The sequence below is a fragment of the Propithecus coquereli genome, unplaced genomic scaffold (assembly GCF_000956105.1).
Source record: "Propithecus coquereli isolate 6110/MARCELLA unplaced genomic scaffold, Pcoq_1.0 Scaffold137, whole genome shotgun sequence".
NCBI classification, from domain to species: Eukaryota; Metazoa; Chordata; class Mammalia; order Primates; family Indriidae; genus Propithecus; species Propithecus coquereli.
This window is the reverse complement of record NW_012137969.1, coordinates 3,022,306-3,032,754: the sequence shown is the minus strand read 5'-3', so window position 1 is coordinate 3,032,754 and position 10,449 is coordinate 3,022,306. Positions and strand designations below refer to the sequence as shown.

At 43.3% G+C, this 10,449-nt stretch overlaps 1 protein-coding gene across 2 annotated transcripts in view; it reads left to right on the top strand.

Moving 5' to 3' along the window:
• The first annotated feature begins 3,823 nt into the window (after positions 1 to 3,823).
• Positions 3,824 to 10,449, top strand: part of KDELR2 (KDEL (Lys-Asp-Glu-Leu) endoplasmic reticulum protein retention receptor 2) — a 17,960-nt gene continuing 11,334 nt past the window's right edge. Inside the window, exon 1 of one of the 2 annotated variants that reach the window (XM_012638989.1) lies at positions 3,824 to 4,071. In XM_012638989.1, coding sequence (XP_012494443.1) covers positions 3,981 to 4,071 — 91 coding nt within the window. In that variant the 5' untranslated portion in view covers positions 3,824 to 3,980. The remainder of the gene's footprint in view (positions 4,072 to 10,449) is intronic. The other variant, XM_012638990.1, reaches the window with a different exon arrangement.

Here is a 10,449-nt window from a genome sequence, read left to right as displayed (position 1 = left end):
TTCATATTTTCCATCTCTGCCTCATGGTACTAAAATCTGTTTAATTTCTTTATATCTCACTTCTAGTTCACTAATTCTCTCATTAGCTATGTTTAATCTCTGTTCAGCTCACCTATGGAGTTTCTAATGTCAATTATTATGGTTTTCATTTATAAAAGTTCAATTTGGTTCTCTTTCAAATATGTCTGATCAGCTGGGTGTGATGGCTCATGCCTTAATCTGAACATTTTGGGTGGCCAAGGCAGGAGAATTGTTTGAGGCCAGAAGTTTGAGACCAACCTGGGCAACATAGCAAGACCCCATCTCTACAGAAAATAGAAAAATTAACCAGGCACGGTGGTGTGTGCATTGTAGTCCCAGCTACTTGGGAGACTAAGGCAGGAAGATCACTTGAGTCCAGGAGTTTTGGGCTGCAATGAGTATGACCAGGCCACTGCACTCTAGCCTGGGTGACAGAGTGAGACTCCCTGAAGTGTATAGGGAGCCCTTTCTCGGGTGGTGCATATCTGTGTCTTTGTGTGTGGCTAATGGAAAGGAAGCATGGCGTGAAATGTAGAGAGGCAGAAGACAGTCTGCAAAAAAATCTTTACAACCAGTAAAATCATAAAATAGTAAGTGGAAGATTTGGTTTTCAGTGAATCTCAGTCAAAATGGAAATTCTCTCCTATATGACTAGACTTGATAATCCAGTAAATACAATTATGGACGCATGATCTATTTTCTTTTTCTTTTTTTCTCTCTTTTATACTTCAAAAATTTTATGTATATTTCCTTTTCTAGTTACAGGAACTCTGCTGAACATTTGTTTTCTAATGAGAATCCAGTGAAATAGAATAATTAAATTCCTCTGTACCTCTGTGTGAGGTACAAACCCTGGTAGAACTCAAACATCCCCTGTGTCTTTGGATAAAACTGCATGTTTTATGCATCACACCGTATTAGTTGTCTGTAGCTGGACAACAAATTACCCCAGAACTTAGCACCCTAAAACAACAAATTTTCATTATCTCACAGTTTCTGAAGTCCTGGAATCTGGGAACAGCTTAGCTGGGTGCCTCTGGATCAGGAAAGCTTATGAAGTTTCATAAATAAAAATCTAAAAAAAAAAAATTAAATTTTCCCTGGGGCCAAAAAGAGACCCTCCCACAAAACGTTTTCTTTCAGCATTTTTTTTTAAAAGAGTTGTAATTGTAAATCTTTTTACTTCTGTCTCTTTCAGATGTTTGTAAGTCTTTTTAAAAGCTAAATAAGCCTCTTGCCAGTTTTGCATCCCAGGAAAGTCTTTCTTAGGGGCAGAAGATTTCATTTTTCATTATATTTCCACAACAGTTACAGTTAAGACATCAGTCAAGGTTGCATTCATCTCAAGGCTTGACTGGGGCTGGAGTCCTGCTTCCAAGTTAGTTTACTCACGTGGCTATAAGCAGAAGGCCCCTTGCTGGCTGTTAATAAGAAGACTATTTCTTATCACATAGACCTCTTCCTATGGTTGTTTCAGTGTCCTCATGACCAGACAGCTAGCTTCCTCCAGATTGAGTGGTGAGAAGGGGGGAGGAGGGAGAGGGAGAGGGAGAGAGGAAGGGGATAGAGGAGAGGGAGGAGGAAGCCACAATACATTTTATAACCTAGTCTCAGAAGTGACCAGCTGCCACCTCTGTCATATTCTGTTTGTTGGAAGTGAGTCACTAAGTCCAGCCCACATTCAAGGGAAGGGGAATTAAGCTTCACCTCTTAAAGGAAGTGACAGGTAATTTGTGGACATATTCCGAGACCACCAAAACCATGAAATACAACAATGAGTGCCAACAAGCTGGTTAACTAGTATCACCAATTCAAAAAATATTACATATTATTTCCTGCACAAGGAAACCAAAAATATCCTGAAATCTTGCAGCTCTTAATATGAAAGAAACATGGTTGAGAATTTCCCAAATGTGGCAATGGTCCTAAAAATTTCCATGATATTACCAAGAACGAGTTGAGAAGATGAAAGAAATGTTTCCGAACTATCAAAAAAAATTCTTTTTTCAATCAACCATGCTAAAGACAACATTTTTATTCTCTCTGTAGAAAATATGTCAAAATCATTGTTACATGAAGAGGCAATGAAAGAGTATACAGTGACAAAAATGTAGAAAAAAGACTATTACTGTAGTATGTGAGGTAGTTAATAAAAGTATTATTAATATTTTATGGATTTTGTGCTCTTTGTGGTATTGTGAGCACAGCTGGCTTCACGGGAGAGAGACCAGGGCAGTTTCCCAGAGTCCAGTGCTTGGAAGGGCCTGTGCTCAAAGTTTAATGTTTTGCAGCCATTGTCTTGAAATTTTTAATAATTTTATCTTTGAATTTGTGTTTTGCAAGTGAAGGCCAACGAGACAGTAGAGCACCAAACAGAGACTTGAAGCCTGCACACACACATGGTTCCACTTCTTGCTGCTGCTTTGCCTCCCCATGACGAAGACGGGTTCTCCTTAGTCTGCTCCCTGTGCCTTGGCAATCTGGCAGCCTGGGCTCTACCCCCCACCCCCCTCCTTGCCCAGTGGCCACTGCTGCCTTCCACTCAGGTGGAGGCCTGGGTGCAGGGGCAGAGTGGGTCAGGTCAGGTCAGAGTCGGCAAGCTGTGGCCTCTCTGGTCATATTGGTAGCTGTCCACCACCATGGTGTACTTAGTGGGCAACTCAGCAGGGGCAATGCCCATGAGGGTTGCTGTCTGTCAGGTGGATGGAAAGGGGTGATGCTTGACTCACCCTCCCTGCCTTGACTGCTCAGTTGGTGGGAGAGGGAACCAGTGGCCATCAGGCCCAAGTGCATACTCTGTCCAAGTTCAGTGTAGACTGTCACATGTTCCCCTGGCACACATGAGCGTCTACACTGCCCCATCCAGCATCCCCTCGCCTGAAGGTGGGTGTGCTCCCTTGGCCTGCTTGTTGCCTGATGGACCCACCTCCTCCCCACCTTCCTTCCAATATTCCTGGGTCTGGCCTGTGTCCATCTCTTCTGGACAGCTCCAGGCACCCTCCATGGACGAGCCATGAAATACGAATTGTGCACTTTCAGAGATTCCTTATCTGAGTTAAATGCTCTGATATTTACATTCAAAACTGACATCTCCCCATATAAAGTTTTACCATCGCCCCATGGTAAAACTCATGATCATAATTTAAATTTTTATTTCCTCTTTACTTAGAACAACGGTAAATAGCAAACAAGAAACATCGCAAGTTGAGAGAGGGAGACTGCAAAGGAAAAACGTTTTATCTTTTAGTACTTTAACAGCACTTTCCCCCTCACCCCTTTTTGAAACAGGGACCCTGCGTTTTCATTTTGCTCTGGGCACCGCACGTTCTGTAAGCAGATCATTTGTCAGCTTTGGTGCCTTTGTAATTTCTTGTGACTTTCTCATCCTACAGAAATGTTCACTTTTCTAATTTTGCCTTCTCTTTCATAAAGACAGTCCCTAGACTGATAAAATCTTCGAATCCCCACATAAACCGCATTCTCCGCGACATCGCCAATGTCCACTTTATCTTGAGTAACGCAATTACGGATTAATTTTTTTCCTCTTATATTTTTTCATACAATAAGCCTGTAGAACTCTTATGGTGAGAGGAAGAAAAAAACTCTCACAAAAAGGGATCATTTCAAAAATTAAAGGAAAGCGCTCGCTCGCACCCGAGGGGAAGCCGGAAACCCCGCAGGGAGAAGTCGGCGAGGTGTAGGGGTTCTCCGCAGGGAGCCCCAAGGGCTGCCGGGCCGGCCTGCGCTCGGGCACGTTCCCTTTAAGGGGCGGGGAGGGGGGCGGGGCCTGGCGGCGGCCCGCTCTCCCAGGCTGCCCCGCGCGCGCGCCGGCAGTTCGGCCACGTCCCTGGCCACGTCGCGCCTGCTTTCGCCATCTTCGCCGCTTCCTCTCAGAGGCTGCAGCCGCCGCCTGAGCCGCCGAGCGCCGGGGCCGCCGCGCTGCGCCGACCGCCGCCGCCATGAACATCTTCCGGCTGACCGGGGACCTGTCCCACTTGGCGGCCATTGTCATTCTGCTGCTGAAGATCTGGAAGACGCGCTCCTGCGCCGGTGAGCAGCCGGGGAGGCCCGGAGAGATTCGGGCGGGGGCTGGGTCGCCTGGAGGAGCCGCCGACCTCGGCCGCCCCACAGCCCAGCGGGCCTGCGCCGGCCAGACACACCCCCTCGGCTGGCCAGGGGAGGTGCCAGAACTCGGGGGGTAGCCTGTGGGCTCTCGGGGTGAGCGCCGAGGCCGGGCCAGGATGTCGCATCGCCGGGCCCCGCTCCGCACTTGGTCCGCTCGCGAACTTGAGCTGTCGGGGCGGGGAGGCGCTAACCGGACGGCGCGGGGCCCTGTTCTGTCTGAAAAGTTTGGGGTGGGGGGGTCCGTCAGCCACCCTGGGCTTTGATGGGGCACTTCCCCGGGCGCTCGGGCGGGGTCTTGAGTGGAGGGTCCGGGGTGCAGGAAGCCCGCGAATCAATGGGACGGGCGGGAGGAGGATGGGCAGGACCAGGGCTGGCTCGGCCTGACGTGGCAGCCAAGCCAGCTCGGGAGGTGGGGCGCGCGGAGGGAGAGGTCGTCTTACTCCCCACTCTGCCCCTTAAAGGACTGGGCTCTAGGTTAGGGGGTCGGGTCCGGCCTGTCTTTAGAATTGTGTGGGCTTCACCTAAGCCCTCGGGTCTAGGATCACACCTGCCGCGGGAGGAGCTGTGGGTAGGTCTTAAGTGAATTTCTTGGCATAATTAATGCTGCTTTGAGAAACGAACTGGTTTGTCAAACTCCCAGTGCCTCCATCTAATAACGGGTTCTCTTAAAACTGCGGCGTCGGTACCGAGGAGGTCTCATGCATTTCCCTACTCCACGTCACCAGTGAGTTGACTGCTTCTCTCCTCAGGAGTACATATTTCGTGCAAGCATTGCTGGGAGGCAGTGAGACGAATCTTCCCAGATAATAGCTGTGGAATTTTACATCTAATTAATCCTAAGTGTATAAGAATTGCAAATTTTAAAATAATTTCTTTAAAAATTCCTTAAACTTATTTTTGATGGATACGGCCTTAGCAAAATAACTATTGTTGAACTCAAGAACTTAGTTTTTTACAAAGGCGGTAAAAGATGGAGTCCTAAAGGACCTGGGTGAAAGAGACTCCATTTACCAGATTTATTTCTAAAAATTTCCACATCTAAAGTAACACCACATCATTGATTCTGCTGTCTGCAGGCCTCACCTATCTCCCTGGAACATAGCTGAGATCCAGGAAGTAAGCATAAACAAAAAAGACCTTTGAGCTATCACAACGAATGTTACAAAGTCCATGTAACAGTGTGTCCAACTTGGAGGTGATCTCTCAATTTCCTGAGAGGCTCAATTGTATGGTTTCCAATGACAGCAAATTAATTGCATTCATTATGACAGCTGATGTTGAAGCACTTCCTGTGTACTAAGTGGTCAGCTAAGTGCTTTATATGGCTTTTCCCAAGTAATCATTAAAATAACCTTAGGAGGTAGGCACTGTTGTCCCCATTCTGTAGAGGAGGGAACTGAGTCTCAGGGAGGTGAGTAAATTTGTGATAGAGCCAGATTGAAACATAGATGAGTAAATTAGTGATAAAGCCAGATTAGTGATAGAGCCAGACTGAATAACTATCTGTCTACTTTAGCCTAAGTAATTTCAGTTTAAACATTTGATGCCAGACCAGTGGCTTAGGTCCTTTTCTGTTGCACTCAGATGATTTTTTTTTTTTTTTTTGAGACAGAGTCTAGATCTGTCACCTAGGCTAGAATGCAGTGGCATCATCGTAGGTCACTGCAACCTCAAACTCCTTTGCTCAAGCAATTCTTCTTCCTCAGCCTCCCGAGTAACTGGGACTACAGGTGCACGCCACCATGGCTGGCTAATCTTTCTGTTTTTCGTAGAGATGGGGTCTTGCTTTTGCTCAGGCTGGTCTCAAACTCCAGACCTCAAGCGATCCTTCTGCCCCAGCCTCTCAAAGTGCCAGGATTATAGGCATGAGCCCCTGCGGCTGGCCCAGATGATGTTATTTTTAATCTTTAGTTTTGCTCCAAAATCTTTGTGTGAGTCTCTTCATCGTCTTCCATATGTTTCTCAGATTCCCCTCCACTGGCAAGTCATTAAGCGTTGATGTGTGCTGTCTCTTAAACTTGATATTCAAACTGAGATGTTGGGGGGAATTTACTGCAACTCTAGAAATAGAATTCTTAAGGGAACCGTGAGTAACAAGGAGAAAGGGAGAGGGTGTGCTATTTTGGTTGCTTTTTAATATTCACTATTTTCATTTGAGAGATTTAGGAGCATCAAGGAAAATATAAAATACTTTAGCTAAAATGCTAAGAAAGGAAAGTAAATAGGTGAGTCAAGTTCATGTGTGTTTGCCAAGTATTCTTTGGGCATTGTTAAACTATTCTCATTCTCAGACTTAGGATGATTTTTGTTCTGATTTGTGAGTTTTCCTGGCCTTTTAAAAATCAAAATCACTAAGATCATTTATTCAGAATTAAATGTTAAGTTTGACAACCTGCTTTGTTTTTCCATATTAAATTATAAAAGTTGTTTAGAGACTTTTGAAAGAGTAAGTATTTGATATGAGTTTCTCAAGTAACTGGAATAGGAAACATGTATATCCAGGTTGTGTTTCTCATTTAGAAAATACTGGTATTGAGATTCATTTTTGGATTTTGACACCTGTTTTGAACATGCCTGCAGCCTCAGAACCAGGGTGCTTTTTTCCCTTAAGGATCAAGGATGAGGCAGGCTAATGAAGAAGCTGGAGATTCTGTTTTCCTGGCAGTCTCATTCCAGAACTGTTGCTTTTAAGGACCTATTTTAAAGTGGAGGCAGTGAGTTGATCTTGTTTGAATCTGTATTCTCTTGTGCTACAGAGGGGTGCCAAAATGAAGTGTGAGTTTCTCATATTCCTGAATTATCATTGCAGCTTAATCCACAGTATGTTCAATTTGTTGATTTATTTTTGTCCCAAACACTGACCTGGATAAACTTGGGAGAACAAGCTGTGGTTTTTAGATAAAGGGCTTCCTATGTAAATTTTCGTGTAGGCTGATAGTTTTTAATAGTGCTTTCTGTATCTACTGTGTTTAAATTACTAGTGGAATCCTTCTGAGATCCATGACCCTTGAGCCTTCCTCCTCTAGTCTCTCTCCTCCTGTCCTTCCACTGTTGCTTAGATTGTTGTTAGCTGTCGTTATGTAGGTTGTAAACTTCTCATCCTATCAAACACCATACAGGAGCATTTGGTGTCCCTACATTTCACATAATTGGACAGTTTGTATTTTCAAAGTAAGTGGGAAACACCTCATCTTTTATTGTCGACATTGAGTACTTCAAGAAGCTTTTGCTTCACATTCTCAGCTCCCTCTTTGTAGCAGCTGTCACCTTGATTCTCTCTTGAGCAATCATTATTCTCAAACATTTTTTCACCAACCCACTATGCGCAAGGCACTGGCATACAATTCAGAGCAGCAGCTTGCAGATATTAAAGTTTCTGCTCTCAAAAAAGTAGCAATTGGGCCGGGGGCAGTGGCTCACACCTGTAATCCTAGCACTGTGGGAGGCCGAGGCGGATGGATCATTTGAGCTGAGGAGTTCGAAACCAGCCTGAGCAAGAGCGAGACCCCGTCTCTACTAAAAATAAAATAAATTGATCGGACAACTAAAAATATATAGAAAAAATTAGCCGGGCGCATGCCTGTAGTCCCAGCTACTCGGGAGGCTGAGGCAGAAGGATCGCTTGAGCCCAGGAATTTGAGGTTGCTGTGAGCTAGGATGACGCCACGGCACTCTAACCCGGGCAACACAGTGAGACTCTGTCCCAAAAAAAAAAAAAAAAGTAGCAATTGAGTGGAAATGATATGAAAATGTAGGAAGAGATAAAAAGGTAGGGTATCAAACCATCTAGATAGTAAATCTTGTGGGTATAAAGTGGCAAGAAGGATCCTCTGGCTTTCCAACAAGGCGTGAATAAGACCTCTGTGAAGAAAAGTATAAAACTTCACTGACGGACAAAGAAAATAACTTGTGTGTATTTTCATACCATGGCCCTGGATGGGACCAGGCAGGCTGATGAGGAAACAAGATGACACATCTCTCCAAATCAATTTATTAATTCAAAATATCTTCAAAGTTAAAGACGATGAACTGAGAGAAATAATCTGTAATATATCTAAGTAGCAAAGGCTTAATATCCATCATAAAGTACTCCTGCAAGTAAAAAACGTGATAGGAAAATGGGCAAAGTTGGCAGTTCACAGAAGACTAACAAAGGACTAATTAAGTCTGAAAGAATGCTCAGCCTCCCTAGGAGTTAGGAACATGAATATTAAAACAGCAGTGCATACTGTTATTTGCCCACTGGAAAAAGTGAAAAGAGGTTTACAACCTCTGATGTAGGCAAAAGTGAAGAAAAAGGCATCTTCATCTGGTGTTAGTGGGTATGTGAATTGACATAGCCTTTCTAGGAGAAATCTGATAATATTTATCAAAGTTTAAAATGTTTGTCTTTTTTTTCAGTTTACGTGTTTTATTTGCATTATTTTGGGTTATGGATTTTTTTAAAATTTTGTTAAATTTTTAAATTGATACATTATAATTATATTTATGAGGCACAATTTGGTGCTTCAATACATGTATATGTTGTATAATCAAATCAGGGTAGTTAGGATATCCATCACTTCATGCTTTCTTTATTTCTTTGTGATAAGAACATTCAAAAACCTCTTGCCTAGCTATTTTGTCATATATAATATAATACTGTAGTGTTAACCATTGGCACTCTACTGTGCAACAGAACACGGGAACTTATTCTTCCTATCTAATCATAACTTTGACCAACCATCCATTGACCAACCTCTCCCCCTCCATGTTCATGTCTTTTATCCCAACAATTCTAGGGAATCTGTACTACAGAACTTGTCACCTGTGTGAACAGACTATATATACATGTATGAAATGTTTGTTGTGTCTAAATAAGTATAAAACACTGCTTATAGAGATGTTTGTGCAATATCATAAATATAATTTAAAATTTTGTAACTAAAAATTATGAATAACCCAAATGTCCATTAATGGAGTAGTTACACAAATTTTGGTACATCCACACTGGAACACCGTGCAGCCATTAAAAAGAATGAACTAGAGCTATAAGTATTAACAGCCGGGGAAGGTGAATCTGAGATATTAAATTCAAAAAACAAGTTGTAAAGCAGAAGATTGACTGCATTTTAAGGGGTAAACACATATGTGGGTACACACATATGGGAAAGGGACTTTAAAAAAGCCTGGAAAGTTACACTTAAGTAGAGGTGGGAGGGGTCTCGAAGGGTCCTTTCACTTTTTATTCCATGTGTTTTAGTCTAGTTGGAATTTTTAATAAAATAATCAACATGGTTTTCTTTGAAAACAAGGGGAAAAAAAGACAAAACAGTATATATAGAGTAGGAACTGTCATTTATCAAGCATTTACAGGGGCAGGTATAGTATAACGCACTTTAACTTTTTCTCTTTCCAACAATCCCACAAAGTTGATATAATTTGTTTCCATTTGACACATGCAAAAAAATGAGGTTTGGGGCCGGCACAGTGGCTCGTGCCTGTAATCCTAGCACTCTGGGAGGCCGAGGTTGGAGGATCGCTTGAGCTCAGGAGTTTGAGACCAGCCTGAGCAAGAGTGAGACCCCGTCTCTAATAAAAATAGAAAAAAATTAGCTGGGTGTGGTGGCCCACACCTGTAGTGCCAGCTACTCAGGAGGCTGAGGCAGGAAGATTCCTTGAGCCCAGGAGTTTGAGGTTGCTGTGAGCTAGGCTGATGACATGGCACTCTAGCCTGGGCAACAGAGCAAGACTCTGTCATTTAAAAAAAAAAAAAAAAAAAAGAGGTTTGGGAAGCCAAGTGTAATATATTATGGTCCCAGGCTTACCCTGTGCATCAAGAGGTAAGCTTGAACCTAGACCCTCTGACTCCAAAGCCTCTTTTTTCCAAACTCACATTCGGTGATAAGTGAAAAGAGCCTTGTTATGATGAAAACAGTTCTTAACTATTGAGCTGCTGATTTCAGGGAAAGCTAATGGATTTTAGAATCTCCAGATCCTTTGGGACCATGGGTAGGAGCACAGCTGTTCAGTGTTGCTGGATATGTTTTCCTGGTGGTCTGACCTATATTGCTTGGTTTCATTCCCTGCTGTTACCATGACAAGAATAATTGATGGAAGCTTTTCTGTTTGGTTGAGGGATCTGTTCTGTAAACCAATAGGAATATAAGAAATGCAACTTCTAACCTGCAGTATAATTTAAAGCAACATTCACTGAAGTGTAGAGTTGTGGGCTTTTATTAAATTTAACTTTGGCCAGGCACGGTGGCTCATGCCTGTAATCCTAACACTTTGGGAGGCCAAAGCATAAGGATTGCTTGAGCC